Below are 17877 nucleotides of genomic sequence, written 5' to 3'. Positions count from 1 at the left end.
TAATATACAATTAAGTTTCATTAAATAATAGAATATAAAATAATTTTAGTTTATATTTTTTTATGTTAATGGAGAAAAGAATTTTTAACGTGTACCTATCAAACATACTTTCATAACATATTGTTTTTAATTATTCGTTATAAACATAAATATATAATATTTAAAATGTCGAAATATACAAAATGCATTACAAATAATTAAAACAAATCTTAATGTTTATCTTGTTAAAACGCATATAAAAATAGTCCATCTCGACTTCTTGTGTATTAAAAATTTTAGATTCAATATTTCTACTGAATAATTCCAGACTTAAATAGATGTAAGAAAGATTTTGAAAACTTTTTACATGTTAACAGAATCTTTTATATTTATATTGTATACAGATTATTCTGACTTGTCAACTGGCTTTACATTACATTACGTACGATCAATATTGGTAATTTTTTACATTTTACTTTTTACATATCGAGACTTAAGAAATACGGAGAGTTGTGAGCAGTTTTGCAGCGTTTGCATGTGACTCAGGACTTGTGCATATAATAATCTATGGCTGTAGAAAAGGCTGCGAAGCCGGCAGCACCGATTATACCTGCCTTTACGCCAGCTAAAAGGCAAAGACGATTTTTTTTTTTATACATACGTAAAATAAATAATAATGAATCTCTTAATTTAAAGTGTCACGTATATACCTCTAAGGCCTAACAGTCCTCCCGTTAAACCACCAGCATATGTGCCATTTTTCCAATCTGTTTTACCTCTATACTGAAACAGCAATTTCATGAAGTATATATTATATTTTCAAAACAATCATTAGCAAATTATTAATACATAAAATTATCATAAATTAACCAAAAAGAAAAAAAATCCTTTATTACACTCTTTAAAAATTAAAACACATTTTTCTCTAATAATAATTTACTCTGCATTAAGAAAGTATTATACGATAATACTATTATAATATATTAAAATTATAATAATACTACTATGTTTGATAATACTTTGCAATAATTGAGAATATTTCACATTTATTTTTATTTACACCTTTCAATGACAATAAACAAAAGCTATAAGATTTATTAATTTAACTTACTGTTTCTATCGCACATTCAACGCCTGAAAATACAAAACCAATCACAGCAAAATTTTTTGCATATGCCACAGTTGTAGATTTCATTTCTCGAAAAACCTCACGAGCTGTCTGCTGTTTTTCAACATTTGGGTTGACGCTTGAAGTAAACAAGCCTAATACACCTCCAAGTCCAAGCCCTGAAAAATGATACATTCTAAAACTATTCTTAGAAAAATTAATTATAATAATGATATTTTTACGCCCGCGTGCTCGTAAATAATTATTTATCTGTACGATAATTCAGATCGCCTATTTAAACATAGAATTACGTACCTATGATACAGCTCATAATACTTTTGAAAGCGCAGCTTTCCATAAAACGTTCGATAGTTTTCTCTTCGTTAGATTTAATATAACCTCCACCTAAGACCCTTGGTATTATTATATTTTCTCGAAATCTTTCATGATTACCAATAAGGTACAATGCAATTTTATCCATTTTTTCATCGTACATCAAAAATGGAACTCGTTCGTTTGAAGTTTCTTTATTTTCTTCCGTAGGTAGCACCGGCTTCGGACCCAGTGGATTATTAAAATTCATCATTTTATATCATGTGAATTATATTAATTAGGTAACAAATAAATATCTATTATCCATTACAATATTTGGATCCTGTAAGTTATAATACGATTAAATATAATTAAACAAATATAATGAATCTATAGACATTATTTTAAAAAAAAAAAAAAAAAAAAAAAAAAAAAAAATATTATTCTACACCATATTAAATAAAAATTAAGAATACCATTATTGTGCAAAGATATTTACAAAGCAAAACAAAAATATAATATACACTTTAATATACTTATGCAATAATGGTTGGCATTGTCAATAGTATAAACTGCGAAATTAATAAACAAATTATTATACCCGGAATTATAAAATATTATGAAAATATTAAGAGCATTATTTATATTACATTATTATAATAATGTTTCTATACTTTTTTCAATACAATTGAATTGCTGAATTCATACATTTACATAACCTAATACTAAAAATACCATTTAAATGGACAATTATTTGTTCTTTAGAAAAAAAATCGATTTGTCAATTGAATGCTTATATTTACAAAATTTTACTAATAGATATATTAAACGTAACGCTAATAAACTATTTAAGAAATAGTTTAAATTTGTTATACATAGAATTTAGATAAAATTAGCCAATACTGATAAAGATAGTTAGTACAATAATTGGCATTGCGCACGTGTTATGAGAAAAATATTAAAAATTTTATGATATTATTATCAATAAGTTAATTTCACTTGACGATTCAAATGATTTACTTTAATTTGAAAACAGATATTACGTAAATAACGTTTCATACTTGTAGTTGCAATTCAAAATTTCTAATTCACGCACACGCGCACACATGGCTGCATACGCATATGCATAGGCGCACACAAAACTATTAGCCACCGAATTATCAGATATTAGTTTCGCATTTACGCATTTACTTCTCTATAAGACTGTTAATATAATTTTAGAGATTTCTTAGAATAAATGGACAAAATATCAATATTGGGGAAATATTTTTTATATCCGATTTACAAATTGCAATCGTTATCGTACGAGATGCATTAGTGCGTAAGTAATTAGTACGTAAGAGTGATATAAGTAAATTTAAGAGGTAAATGTATACGGATATGCATTTGTTAGAAATTAGATTTAATAAATAATTTAATGATATTGCATGTAAAATTATATTTACGTTATCTGATTAGAATTTTTAGTTATAAAATCCTATTGCAGTGAAATACGATGTCTATGTATTATAGTAAAGTGTAGTTGAGATTAAATGATTTTATAATGGAAATTTTACAGATCCTTAATGTTCAATGCACACATGCCTGACATTCGCACAATTGTATAATAAGTTCTTTATAAAAAAAAAAAAAAAATAAAAACTAGATAGATAGAAAATTATGTTTTTCATAAACTAATAAAAATTTGCTCCCGTATTGATTAAATATACTATTTTACTTAACTAATAAAAAATACAATATAATTAGTATCTTAGCATAAATTGTTTGAAATTAATCCAATTCAATTAAAAATACTCATTAAAATGTAAAATATATATATATATATATATATATATATATATCTTAGGTTCAATCGCTTCGTTAAAAACTAAATTTTTTAATATATATTCGAATTTTTTCTACCAATTAACTTATTTTTATTTAATTGAAAGGTTGTTTTTATACTGATCGATATATCTTAGCATTTTGTATTAAAAATTATTTTGTCTTTTGTTTGTCTCATATTTTGTCTTATAAATTAGTATTGTGTTTTATTTTTAATGCAAAATATACGTATTTTATAGATATAAAATCATTATAAAAATAAATATTCTTGATATTTATTATTTTAAGCATAGCAGAATTTATTGTTAGTGAACAAATTTGTTGAATACCAGAGATTTATATATAATATATATATATATATATATATATATATATATATAAAGAATAAAAGACATTAGTGTACACAACTTTAGAAACTTATTGAAATTTATTTATTGTCAGATTATCGGTTTATCTTTTAAGCGTTTAATATTCTCCGTGTTAATTGTTTTCCATTGCCATAATAGATCAAAAAGACTGAAAAACGAACGAAACAGAGACGTAGAGCAACCAACGAGTCACTAATGCAACATTTATCAAACGTTAGCGGTAAATTTTCTTTAAAAAACAACATCTAAATACTTTTATAAATAATCATATAACCTATATTCTTGGTATTATGAAGTTTTAATATACAATAGACAGTATTTGTCTCACAGAAGTTAAACGAAAACCCGAAATGGATTCAACACGTATTAAAAATCACACCAAAATATTTGCTTCCATGTGTCCAGATGAAATATTGGATTATTACGATAATTTCAGTACTCGAAGTTATTATACATCGTTAATGTTAGGAGATGTATCGGGTAAATTAATAACAATTAACAACAAGTAATTTTATCTTTGTAATAAGTAATTTATACTCTCTATAGTGGTTGTAATAAAGAAAATTAATTTACCTTGATTATAATTTATATTTATCAATAATTGAATTACATCTTAGATAATTATATAGAATTCGATCGACGAATAGCATAAAAGACTCGATGCTTTTGATTATTTATACAGTAAATGTTGTAAAGTTTCAACATTAAATAATGTGTGTAAATTAATAATTATCTATTTTTTTAATTAAAACAACTATTTCTCTCAAATCTACATTATCATTGTATTTAATTGTAAATTTAATTTTCAATCATTTTTATATCTACATTTCGTCATAATAACTCATTTATTTTAACTAATCGAAGAACATTCGTAGTTCCGAATAAATTGCCATGATAAAATAAAGTATATAAAAATGCTAAAAATAAATAGAGAAAATAGGAGGAATTTTTTAAAAACCTAATCTAATCTGTTTGGTGATGTTATACAAAATTATATATATACATATATATATATTTTTTTTTTTTGATATATATATATATATATATACTTTTTTTATTAATGGTTTCGAAGATGCTATTGGCCACAATTGTACTCTTTCATTTTTTATTTTTCTATTAAAATTTCTTTAGTATTACCCTTTCTTTTATGCTTCAAATCAATTAATTTGACTTGCACAAATTGCAAAAATATCGTCTGTAAAAATCGCTCCTATACAACTTTTAAAATTATGATATTGTATAAATCTATCGATCATTCTATGAATCCGATCTAATTCTTAAAAATTTTCATAATTTTAGTGAGTTTATGGAATAAACTTTTGTTATATTTATGCTATCTTTAAAATATAGACGAATGCTAAATAGAAATTTATGTAAAATTATGTAAGGTTACACAGCGAGCATAGGATTGTAATATATTATTAGTATCAATTTAAATATGCAATTGTGAGATAAGCATGTATTGAAAAAAAAAAAAAAAAAAAAAAAAAAAAAATTTTTTATTTTATATTTCAGCCTATAGTAATAATAAAAATTTTCTAAATAAATAATCTTTGATATTAGGCTTCACCGAAATGGCAGAGAAGTATACAAAATTTGGCAAAGGTGGTCCTTCAAAAATAACTGAAACTTTAAACATGTACATTGGTGCAATGGTTCAAGAAATCCTCTCGCATAAAGGCGATGTGCTCAAGTTTTCTGGCGATGCCTTCATAGTTATGTGGAAATTGGAAGAAGGTCGGGTTATGCGAGATATCGTAACCGATGCTATAAAAACCGCTTGTATAATACAAAAGTATTTTGGAACATACGAAATAACAGAAGTTGACATTGTTTTGAAAGGTTATACGAGACTTATTTATTATTAATATCAAAGTATATAGTTAGGATAACATAAGCTAAGGACTATTCGATATTATCGAATTAACGTGCAATTATAATTAATATATAGTGAAATTGGCAATATCATCAGGAAAAATATATTTTACGTCTATTGGAAATCCAGCGAAAGTAACGTATTATGTTATTACGGGTCAACCGGTGTTCGATGTGAAATCTGCACAAGGAATATGTCGGTATATTAATTAATAATCATTAATTACAAATAATTACTCTTGAAATGAAATATAGATTACTCATTATTTTTATTTGTAATTACCTCGTAAAGTGGTGGTGAAATTATTGTTACATCCAGCTGTTGGCAATGGATTAATTTGGACGAATATATATATGAAATGTTGCCAGATGGTATTCATATATTAATTATATCAACATCATTATTATGGGATGATGAAAAAGATGAATACAGTGACAATAATTGTAAGACATTTCAATTGTTAAAAAAATTTCGCTATTTATTTAAATAGTAGTCGTAGTTTAATGAAATATTTAGCCTCGATTTCTAGCGTCGAGTCTATTTTAGAAAGCACTCCTATCATCACAACAGATTTATCAAAAAACAACAATACATTGTACGAGCCAATATTATTTTATCGATTATCTATATCGAATATATCCGAGAATCCCGAAGATTACAGTCGTAAGTAATTATTATTTACCATCGTACAATAATTTATCGAACAATATGTTTTTGTTTGATATTTCTATTTGCAGTCTTATAGAAAAGTACGTAATTTACTCAAAATCATTTCTATATGTTTATTTTTAATAAAATAATTTATATATTACAATTCATTCAAGATTTAAATGTTCAATAGAAGCTTGTACTACAAGTAATTATCTGAAAACTTTGTAAAATGATAACGATGTGTTTATTTGTAAAGTTTAGTTGGCTACGTATGATCGATATCATACGTATCAAACATTGGCTCGATGAATGTCGCTAGTAAATTGATTACTATTATTATTGTTGTTGTTGTTGTTGTTGTTGTTGTTGTTGTTATAATACGACGATAAAAATGTATAGATGCCATTAAAATATAGCCAATAATGAAAAGGTATTCATATTTCCTTAATTAAAAAGTTGATTCGATTAACTTTAGTTCGTCCTAAAGTAATAAAAGCTGTCCAAGCTAAATTGAAAATGGAGCTCCAAAGTTATATGTTCAGACCAGTTATAAGATCGGTTGATCTAAATGAGCCACTGGAATATTTAACAGAAATACGTCAAGTTGTGATAGTATTTGTGAACATTATTACCGAAAATCTGAATAGAAAACAGCTTATAAAATTCATTGATTCGACTTTTTTATTCGTTTGTGGGTAAATGAAATACATATTCTTTTTCTATATAATAAGTGCATAGCTCTCAACAATTAAGATATTAATAGTAAAAATATATATGACTAAGCATGTATATAAGAAATGCCAATTCTCTACAAAGTATGCCTTATTTAATGAATCATACTCTTGCATTTTATATGCTAATAACGCACGCAGTGTCGTAGGGGATATGCAAGGATGCGTGAACAAAATGTCCCTCTTCGATAAGGATCTCACTTACCTGTGCATCTTTGGATTGCGCGGGGACAAGCATGAATTTGAGTCACAGGTCGGACTGCGTTGCGCTTCAAAACTAAGACGAGGACTTTTAAACTTTTCCAACACAAAGTCCATATCGATTGCCGTCACCACTGGAATGGCATACTGCGGCGTTGTTGGGCACGTTTTAAGAAGAGAATACACCGTCATCGGGGCGTCGGTGAACAAGGCAGCGCGTCTTATGTGCACCTACATTGACAAAGTATGAATGCATTCGTAGCCGAATTATTCTTTCAATGGAATTTTAATAGATTTTTACACGCTAATTTCATGCAATATAATGTCTTATTCTTGTCGATCGATGTGTTAAATTAATGATAATAATTGCATGGCCTTTTGAAATAATAGGTTGTGTGCGATAGAGAAAGTTTTCTACTTTCTCATCTTGAAGCAAAACATTTTATTCTTCAAGAGCCCAAAATTTTGAAAGGCATAATAAATGTTGGGCCAGTTTATGAGTTTTCAGAGCAAACTATGTAAGTGTGCACTTTGGCTAAATAAACTATTTCCGAGGAGAAGCTTATAAATGCAATAAACATATCAAATGACGCAGCTTTTCTGACTATGAAGTAACAATCAGTAAATATCCATTACTGGGATGTAACGTGGAGATAAAAATGTTTATTAATATGCTGACAAATATAATGGATGTATCGCAAAATCAAGAAACTGTTAAGAAAACGAATATTCTGATTATAAGGTTTATATGTATATATAAAATAAAATGATAAACACTTTTTTGTCGGCAAATTAGATGTTCTCGGGTATCACTTAAGCTTCTCACTATTCACTAATGAAAAAGAGTTAGCTAACGTATTATAAGCTCCGCTCAAAAGAATTGCTAAAAATTTTCTTTCATTACATACTGAATTGAAACACCGAACCTTAGAAAAATTACTTTCACGCCCTTAATATTCCGTAATTATTTCTAAAAATGAATTATATTTACTACTAACATCTGTCAAAATTTCGTTATCATTTCATTGCGTCAGTTTATTTCATTTTTCGAAACTATCCTTAATTTCAGTGGCAGAGTTACCTTTTTCTAAAATTAATTAATCAAATTAACTGAACTGTGATTTTTAATAAATTATAATCTATAAATTAATATTATACATACATGTATATTAGCATTATCATTTAAAATCATATAATCATATAATCAAAGCATTTTTTTTTTTTTTTTTTTTTTTTTAGAGGCGAACCGAGAATGGGCAAAACTAGATTACTCGAGGAAATGACTTTTATGGTACCGGATAACATACCAGTAAACTTCATATCATTATGCTTTTATGATAATCAAGTATGAAACAACAATTTTATATTCGTTCAAATAATATTATACGAAATAATTACGAAATATGAAATATAATCATTTTATATGATATTCATTTGGAAAAACAAAGTTGGAAAAACAAAAAAATCATCTGAGAAACTTAGTGTTATAAAATAATGATGATATTATAATTTACAGATATATTATATTTCATTAATCTATATATACCTTAATAATAGATTTTTATATAAATTGTAAAAGACAGTAAATCCTAAGATGTTTAAAATTTATATAATTATTCGTGTGACTTTTTATTTATTTTTTTTTGTTTTTGCTACCCAAACTATTGAGATATTTTGAAATTATCCTGTCATTGTGGTAAATTATGTAAATATTTATTAAATGTAATAGCACAGGATTTATAAACGAACGCCAATGGTATTTTTTAGATATCATATATTTTGCTGCGATTGATTTTTTATATTCGGCTGGAAATATCAGACGGCTCGCCCATAAGAGAGAAAGAAGAAAAGTTATTGTCTCATATTAATGAAAGTAATAGACAGTATTTATGGCTGTTGAATTATATTTTCAACGTGAACTTTAAAGTCGAATTAGCTGATGAAAATTTTAACAATGAAATGAAGATGAAATATACTAAGAAGCTGTTAACGAATTTAGCTAGCAGTTGCTTTGAGAATCTATGGATTATTTTTATAGACGATGCAGAATTAGCGGACGAGGAGTCACTATTGCTATTACATAAAATAGCTCAATATGGAAATATATTTCTTATTTTAAGCTTTGGAAATAAGCTATCGAATCGCTATTTAATTCCAGATACTATTATTAATAATGCCAAGGTATTAATTTCACGATGACGATTATTATTATTATTATTATTATTATTGTTGTTGTTGTTGTTGTTGTTGTTGTTGTTGTTGTTGTTGTTGTTGTTGTTGTTGTTGTTGTTGTTGTTGTTGTTGTTGTTGTTGTTGTTGTTGTTGTTGTTGTTGTTGTTGTTGTTGTTGTTGTTGTTGTTGTTGTTGTTGTTGTTGTTGTTGTTGTTGTTGTTGTTGTTGTTGTTGTTGTTGTTGTTGTTGTTGTTGTTAATACGAATTTTTTCAATCGATGAATCTAAAACTATCGTGATCTAATGCAATCGTCAGATAGTTTAAAAAATTCAATAGATTATTCGTACTTTATGATTATGTAGGATTAAATATGAAATATCGATCAAATATTTATGATCGCGTTAATTTCTTTACACCTTATCGGGTCGGGTATCGCTATTATCGCGCGTTTCTCGTTTATAATTTAAGGACTACTTAACTATTGCATTCCTACTCTAAATTATTCTTACGATTACTGAATTACAATATATTAAAATTTCACATAGAAGCTTAATCTTGAGGGTCTGAATAAATGGTATCATGCTGCACTAGCATGCCAGGTCCTCGATGTCATTGCTATTCCTGCGGAGCTTGAAAAGTAAATGAGAATTTTTTTTTACTACAATTCGTAATTGCTCCATAATTTTACGCAATTCATAACGGTTAGAAACGCTTTTGTAATTTCACAATATAAGAGTTTACTTTTATTTCAATTCTATTGAAACGGTGTGAATTTTAATTTTTTTTTTAACGGTGGAAATTCTGCAAGTGATAAATCATACGAATTTAAAGATTTCTTTGCTTTATCTCTTGCTCTCCTTAGGGAATTATTTTACTCGGTTTTTCGCCGATACGTTGAAGCAAGTGAGAAGGGAAATACACTTTCAATCCGGTCCTAAATAAATATTTAAAACATTGGGTTCTATTATTAATCATTTGTTTATGCTGTTACATATCTCTTGTTTCTTCTCGTGAGCTTCCAATGTTCAATTTCTCGTCCTTCGTGTTTGCTATGCTCGAAATATTCATCCACCTGTGGCTTATTTAACCTAATATTTAAAATTGACATTTATAGTTTATATATGCAATATGTTTTTATTAAAGGATAATTCAAGAAAGAAGCTCGGGCAATCCAGGTTGGATAGAAAGCTTTTTAATCAGTCTATTACAATCATCAGCTATAATTATACAGCAATACACGAGTTTGGACATTCTTAATATGGGTTTAGTGGCACCCCGTGCAAAGATGCTAAATAGGTTTACTTTTTTTTCTTTTTACAATGCACGTTTGCATAATTTTAATGTTTAAAAAAAAAAAAAAAAACATAGCTACTATTATTATTTAGAATTTTAGACTCACAGAATTCAGAATCTACTGCCGAGTGCAGCAAGCTTGATACCAATTGGGAAATGTATGAATCGAGCTTTAACGTATGAAATTATTCTTATTATAATTATAAAAAAAAAAAAAATCTATAAAATCTCTAATATGAAGAATATTATATAATGTATATTTTCTGGTATTAGGAAAATATTATGGAAAGCGATGATATGGAAAAATATGATAATGTTACTAAATATGATGTCTGTCTAATTACTTCAAATCTTATTTTGGAAGATATTTTCACCGAAACTACCATGGACAGTAATGATTTTTATTTAATATAATGTTATATTACTATTCATATGTAAATAAGTTAAAGCGGCATAATAATAATAAGTAATATAATTTTATAGGTATTTTATTAAATTTGTTTGATTCGTTGACGCCTTTGGATCAATTATTACTTAAATGTGCGTCGATTTTGGGCGAAATTGTTGATCGCGTAATGTTAGAAAGACTAATGCAAGGAATATCCGAACGAGATATTGGCTTATGTAATTAATATTTTATATTAATGTTAAACGACATTCGGTCGAAGGAATTATCTACCTTAATGGGAAAGCTTAATTAGAAAATGATAGATTATTAAAAGATTATCGATAGTTTCATAATTTCAAATGAAATATAACACTTATTGAAATAATTTTGTATTCTTTGATCAATATTATAACAGGCTCTTGTCTCTTTTTTCTTCAGCTATTTCGAAATTATTCGAGTTGCGAATTATAGGCTGTGCTGTTGAAGATTTCAGTAAAAGTCCCAAGTCGGACATAATATTTAAACGATTTACCAATGCAAATATAAACGTGGAAATTCGTTGTGGCTGCAAAGGAAGTAAAAGATCTGGTATATTAACTACTCACCTATTCTCTTAGCTATCGACGTAAAATAGTTCGTTAAAATTTATTATTATAATCTTATAGAAGTTCTCTCTGATTTGCCTAATTACGCGTCCTGTTCCTCAATGAGATTCAAGTTATCCATGTTTCGAGAAACTACTTACAGGTGATAATTTAGAATTTTTATTATTTTCAAATACGTATAGGCGTGAAAACAATTCTAATATGAGAAAAATCAATTCATAAAATGAAAATAAAATTTATCGTAAAATAATATTATACTGTAATTATATTTTATTTTCTCTAAAATTTATTATCACACATTTTATTAATTGCATTCTACTTAATAATATAAAGAGAAAAAAACTATTAGTAACCTACCGATTACTACATTTAATGATGATAATACAATAAATGTCCTAAGAGTATTTATTAATAATGTTCACGCTGAATGCACATTTAAACAGATTATTAACTGAAAATCAAAAGGTAGAATTTCACAGCCAAGCACTGAGATATTTGCAAAATAATACCCATCGATGTTTGTCATGTGGTGGCGGAAATTTTAATACACTTCTTGGAAATTTATCGGCTAATGAAGGAAGCAAAAAAAAAAAGGGCGATTCCAGCGCTAACGCATCGTTAGATTTAGAAGAGATCACTCAAAATCAAAATGTTCAATGTAAATTAACACAATCAATTTACAAAACGAATTCTTTTATTTATCATTGTCAATGAATCTTCGTTCTAACATGGATTCTAATATAGATGCAAATTTTTTTGGATTTAAGTGTCGATCAAAATGGTTTCAAATACATAGTTTAGGCTTTAATTACCTAATGCGTACATTTTCCAATGTAGACTTTTCAAATTGCGAGTGCAATCTACATTTGCTTACCGCTTATACCCATATTTTGGAACACTGTCGAGGAATAGGTAAATTTTTTTTATTATTTAATCAAAATCATTGTTTTAACCTATTTGAACGTGTGCGTGTGTGCTTGTGCGCGCGCGTGCGCTCGTATAATATTCAAACACAATATTAATATTCATTGAAAAACTATTTTTTCTTAATTTAAACTTTGAATTGCACGAAGTATGCATGAAATTAATTAAATAGAAATTTTTTGGTAAAATCAAGAATTTAAAATATTTTTATATTTATCATTTCTGTATGTTAACTTTTCTTATGATATCTTAGATGCACAAATTTAAAAAAAAAAAAAAAATCAAAATATATCAATATCAGTATGTTACGTCTAATATTTTGTAATTGTTATTTAAATACAGTAATAAAATTATTGTAAAATTAAGCATACTTTATAAAATATAATAAGTTAGATTGTAAATATATGTGGTGTAAATTGATGTGCATCTAATTGCGAAAATATTATAATTCAGTGAGTGCTTGTATTTACGAATAGCCAATATATCGCTCATTTGTAATACTTGTTTAAAACAAGTTTAATAACAAATATTTATAATTTCAGGAGACAGTGAAATACTATTGGTAGCTATTTTAGAATTTGTAGAGGTTTGTTTGTCTACGTTCAATATTCCTCAAGCCATGAAATTATTAAGGGAAGGCGATAAATTGATAGATACTGTAAATATCATATATATACACACACGCACGCACGCACGCACGCACGCACGCACGCACACGCACTCACACGCACGCACACGCACTCACACGCACGCGCACTCACACGCACGCACGCACACACGCACACACGCACACATACGTATGTATGTTTATTGATAAAATTTCGAATTATCGTCTAAATGAACTTTTATAGATATACCATTTAAATAATGACGAATTGATCGTGTTGCCCTATTTGAAAGGTAAAATTCAAACTTTACGTGGTAGATGTTTTTTAGAAAGTGGCTTAATTATGGACGCTATGGAGTGTTTTCAAACAACAATGAATATAATGAAATATAAATTTCCTGCCAACTCTATTTCAATCATATTAAAGTCATTTTATCTTCTTTTGGAGCAAAGACTGATGTTCTCGTGCTTAAAGAACTTAAAAGTTGGAATACTAAATGACGATTCGTCGAATTACAATAACCAATTTGCGAGCTGCTTAGCACAAATGTTTATAGTGTACAGAGTAAGTTACCACTCGGAGATACGAAATATTTTAAATTATATGATTAAAAAAATATTATATATGGTTTAGGGCTTCATTCAATAAAAGCAATTACAATATGATTAAAATGTCTCATAAAGAGATGATTATATTGATATTTTATTTTTTTTTATCAGTTAAAAATAATATATTTTCTTTTTTGGACACTTAATTCTTCTCTTTTGAAAATAATTATAATGTATATTTGTATTCTGTTACTAATTGTACCACTGGCACAATACGATTATATAAGACGTATAATATTTGAATTTACAATCTTTATATTAAATATAATAATGAATTATTATATTATATTCAAATACCTTTCTTTAACTACTTTTCCATATTGTGCGTGAGAATATTATCAATGTATTGTAATAGTACGATTTCTATTAATTTGTGCTATAAAAAAAAAAAAAAAAAAAAAAAACCGATATAATGTGTCCAAATAGAGAAATAAATAATCGAGCTTCTGAAAGTAAACGAAAGTTGCGATTAATATTTTATATTTATACCTAAATATTTTATATTTTATTAATAAGCTAATATTTTGTTTTTTTGTTTTTTTTTTCATATTGTAAAGATTTAATATTGGCATGTATCTTAGTGATTGTAAATAATTGTAATTCCTTCATTAAAATAAACAACAGGCATTTAACATTGTTATAATAAATAACACTTTCTTATAATTAATAACACGAAGTTGAATTTAATGTAGAAATATGTTAACTGGTATAATTAAGTTATATTTATATGATTTGTTTTATGCCTTCTTGAGCTCCAACGATATATCAAATGATAACGTTTGATTTTTAAATTATCAAATTTGAAAAATAAAACTAGAATAAACTAATTTTCGTATTTACACAAAATTATAATTGCAATTATGCGGAGAATTGTTTTATAAATAAAATGACTGACATTAAGATTGTGTGGATGTGGACAGTGAATATTGGTGAATTTCAAACGCAAATAAGTAGGTATAATCAATTCAATGTAATTCAACGTAATTTGTAATCAAACATATTTTGCGAAAACAGTTTTTCATTGTAATAAAAAAAAAAAAAAAAAAACCATATTAAGTAAGAGTATTATTTTCATTAAAAATCTTAGAAAAATATTAGTCATTGATAAACTCTTTAATAAATAAGCAATTTATATTTTGACGATAATTTTCTATTCAAAATAATTCGATAAATTCATTCATTATCCAAGTGATTGTAAATCATTAAGCTTATTTAATTACTCCTTAAGCATATTATAAAAAAATTTTGCATCAATGAATAATTAATTTTCAGCTAATTTAATGCGTAGTTATTGTTGCAGCTGAACTATTAGCTTTGAAATTAATAAAAATTAAAATCTACAAATTAACGTCAAAAAAAAAAAAAAAAAAAAAAACAACTTATTTTCCATGCTTATATGTATTTTTAGTCTATTTTTAATGAAAAGACAAATATTAATAATACAATGTATTGTGTTAGTTAAAGGGCATGCACGATCACGCCAAAGTAGCTGCAATTTGGGGCCTCAATGCTGCACTTCAGTCAAACGATAATTTTTTCGTTCTCTGTACGGCTTACGGAAATATGATAATTATAGCTCACAATTCTCAATATAAGTAAGATATGTTAATAGTTAATAATTTAATATGGAATTAAAAATTATTAATTATAAGGCTTGTATATCTTGTACGATCGACACTTCCATCGAATAATTATTTTTATTCATTAATTTTATTGCGCCTATTTTGCCGGAATACTTGCAGCTACAGATCAATCGAAATTTCAAATAATTTTCAAAAACATTTTACAATATAATCAAAGCCTTCGACGATAATATTAGCCAATAAGCAATTGGAAAAACTTCCTAGATCAATTATACCACATTTGGAAAGGAGCGCGATAAATCTGTGCAATCAAAGAAATACTGCGATAGAATTTCAAGAGCTGACCGCCGTTGCTGAGCTCTACATGCAAATTTTCTTCTCGCGCTGGATAAGAGGAATGATTAATTCAGCGAGTGTAGTTGGCCTAATATCTATAAGACTGGCTCGCACGATTAGATCAATAAATTTAAAACTAATGATTTTGCCAAGGCTAATTCAGTTACTAATAATGGAATATAAATATGACATCGCCATCGTAATGCTTCAAGAATTAGGTGTGAACAATTTCTGTCATCGTACTTAAGACTTTCTAAGCTTAATCAAATATCTAATAATTTCATATTAAATACAATGTTATGGCTAATTCATGAAAAATTATTAATAACATACATTGAGCTTATAGTCAATATATATAATACATTTTTGCGTTTGTGATTGAAAAAATTGAAACAAAAACAGACGAAAAACATTGAATGAGTTAATCGTTAGAAATGTTACACAATTGAAATTCATCGATTAAAAGAATATATATATATATATATATATATATATATATATATATATATATATATATATATATATTCTAATATGTTAATATTCTAGAATTTATAGCTCAAAGTGATATGGATCAATCTGGTAGAACTTGGTATTATTCCTTGTGCATAGATTTATTATTAGAATCGGGACTCTCGATTGTATCGCCTGAAGAATGTGAGCAATTTTATAAACAGGAGATTAGCAAAATTACAAATATACGAGATACTGAAGCTGCTAGAAGATTATACGTTTCCATGTGGCTGTGGTATTTTCTTTTTTCTTCACTTTATACTTATATATTTAAATGCTGAATACACGATTATTGTGGATACTTTATATAAGCTTAAATGTGATATTGATGATCGGTAGAGTATAGTAAAAATATAATGATTATATAATAAACTAATCATTTTTCATTTTTACAACAAGGTATTTAAGAACTGATAACTGGGAAAATGCCACTGCTTGGAAAAACAGAAAAGTATGTTTATGTATAAGTTCGAATAATAGCGACAATTATAAGCATTAAAAATAATAATACGCGAATAATAAAATATAATACATTTATATAACTTATTTGACAGCATTATGATCCCACATTTTATGAGTTCACGGTACCCGCAGCACTATCAGAGTTAAAAAATCTCGAAGGCTTAATTATTAATTACGGTATGAAAAATTGTATAAATTTAATAAAAAAAATATATATATATATATATATATATATATTTACCTATGTTTATAATTTGATAATTAGATATCGACATTTTATTTCGTTGCAGTTTACAAATTAAATAATAGATATTCTACGAGTGCTGATAAAATTCTTGCTCAAATAAAAAAAAAATTTAAAATCATCAATAATTTTAAAAATATTGTAACATGCATATATCCCAGGTATGAACAAAAATTATTAATAATTTTTGATAAATATTTAAGATATATACGTTAAATTAAAAATTTATTTTAACATTTAATTGCCCTATGATTTACCAAATCGTTGAATCGAACGATTTTTACTCGATTCTAAAACATAAAATATTAACTTTCGCGAATTACTAATATTACATCTATCATTACCATTCCTATTAAACTTTTTTATCTTATTTTGTTTTTTGTGTTATTTTGCGCGCGCGCGTGTGTGCGTGTCATAATTATGTATTCTACAGATTATAATAATTAAAATCTTTTCAATTTATATTATCGACTTTACATCGACTTTTCACGTTGCGAATATTATTAACGATCACCAGTCCTAAAAGCAATAAATAATTTTTTAACGTATCAATACGGTTATTAGAAATAAATTTTCCGCCTGACAAAGTTGGGCCTCTTATTATTTTAAATAAAAATTACAGTTTAGCAAAGCTTTTCAACCGCATTTTAGCTTAATATAAAATTTATAACTCTCCAAAAAGATACGAAGGCAAATTTTTAAATCTTAAAATAGAAAATAAGCAATAACAAAATTAATACATTTTTAATATTTGTGATACTAATGGTATTACTAATGTAACAACTTTCGAATTGCTTTTTAAATGAAAGATTCTTACTGATGAAAGCCTATTATAATATGGTAAGATTTCGGACAAAAAATGGAATGGCATTTTTACGAAAGTCGAAAAAAGTATCTGAGAAATTAGGAAATTTATTGATATACAATTGGGCAAATCATTGCGAAAAGGTATATGGAATTTGATTATAAGCTCACTTAATGTAACGAATAGAATTTAATTTAATGTTATTTGAAAATAATTGTAAGAACATTGAAAATCAATTTTACCGATACGTGTTTTATAGTCATGGATGGGCTCGTTGAGCTTAATTCAG

The 17877-nt window shown here is 26.5% G+C and overlaps 2 protein-coding genes across 3 annotated transcripts in view; one reads left to right on the top strand and one right to left on the bottom strand.

Annotated features, from left to right (window-relative positions):
• Positions 1 to 253: 253 nt before the first annotated feature.
• On the bottom strand, positions 254 to 2554 carry LOC105359575 (mitochondrial import inner membrane translocase subunit Tim22). 2 transcript variants are annotated; one of them, XM_011496190.1, is made up of 5 exons: positions 2461 to 2554; positions 1403 to 1742; positions 1091 to 1266; positions 690 to 762; positions 254 to 604 (listed from the first exon to the last, which is right to left on the bottom strand). In XM_011496190.1, the coding sequence occupies exons 2-5, from the start codon at positions 1671 to 1673 to the stop codon at positions 522 to 524; spliced, it is 603 nt and encodes a 200-aa protein (XP_011494492.1). In that variant the 5' UTR covers positions 1674 to 1742; positions 2461 to 2554; the 3' UTR covers positions 254 to 521. The 2 variants fall into 2 exon arrangements, with proteins under 2 accessions (XP_011494492.1, XP_011494493.1); XM_011496191.1 differs by lacking the exon at positions 2461 to 2554 and having other exon boundaries at positions 1403 to 1492; positions 1582 to 1626.
• Positions 2555 to 3786: 1232 nt separating this feature from the next.
• LOC105359942 (adenylate cyclase type 10) overlaps positions 3787 to 17877 on the top strand; it is a 14148-nt gene continuing 57 nt past the window's right edge. The window contains exons 1-30 of the mRNA XM_011496712.1: positions 3787 to 3811; positions 3904 to 4071; positions 5155 to 5433; positions 5543 to 5666; positions 5759 to 5910; positions 6594 to 6813; positions 6991 to 7294; positions 7441 to 7568; positions 7646 to 7792; positions 8290 to 8395; positions 8818 to 9231; positions 9768 to 9859; positions 10366 to 10518; positions 10608 to 10692; positions 10789 to 10906; positions 10999 to 11139; positions 11342 to 11491; positions 11569 to 11650; positions 11952 to 12183; positions 12237 to 12420; positions 12975 to 13090; positions 13284 to 13604; positions 15107 to 15243; positions 15496 to 15785; positions 16114 to 16312; positions 16477 to 16528; positions 16632 to 16716; positions 16830 to 16944; positions 17593 to 17731; positions 17848 to 17877. The exon at positions 17848 to 17877 is cut by the window's right edge and continues 57 nt beyond it. Of these exons, the coding sequence (XP_011495014.1) occupies positions 3787 to 3811; positions 3904 to 4071; positions 5155 to 5433; positions 5543 to 5666; positions 5759 to 5910; positions 6594 to 6813; positions 6991 to 7294; positions 7441 to 7568; positions 7646 to 7792; positions 8290 to 8395; positions 8818 to 9231; positions 9768 to 9859; positions 10366 to 10518; positions 10608 to 10692; positions 10789 to 10906; positions 10999 to 11139; positions 11342 to 11491; positions 11569 to 11650; positions 11952 to 12183; positions 12237 to 12420; positions 12975 to 13090; positions 13284 to 13604; positions 15107 to 15243; positions 15496 to 15785; positions 16114 to 16312; positions 16477 to 16528; positions 16632 to 16716; positions 16830 to 16944; positions 17593 to 17731; positions 17848 to 17877 (4788 nt within the window). The remainder of the gene's footprint in view (positions 3812 to 3903; positions 4072 to 5154; positions 5434 to 5542; positions 5667 to 5758; positions 5911 to 6593; positions 6814 to 6990; positions 7295 to 7440; positions 7569 to 7645; positions 7793 to 8289; positions 8396 to 8817; positions 9232 to 9767; positions 9860 to 10365; positions 10519 to 10607; positions 10693 to 10788; positions 10907 to 10998; positions 11140 to 11341; positions 11492 to 11568; positions 11651 to 11951; positions 12184 to 12236; positions 12421 to 12974; positions 13091 to 13283; positions 13605 to 15106; positions 15244 to 15495; positions 15786 to 16113; positions 16313 to 16476; positions 16529 to 16631; positions 16717 to 16829; positions 16945 to 17592; positions 17732 to 17847) is intronic.

This window comes from Ceratosolen solmsi, unplaced genomic scaffold (assembly GCF_000503995.2).
Source record: "Ceratosolen solmsi marchali unplaced genomic scaffold, CerSol_1.0 scaffold29, whole genome shotgun sequence".
NCBI lineage: Eukaryota > Metazoa > Arthropoda > Insecta > Hymenoptera > Agaonidae > Ceratosolen > Ceratosolen solmsi.
The sequence above is the reverse complement of the archived record's forward strand: the minus strand, read 5'-3'. Positions and strand labels throughout refer to the sequence as shown.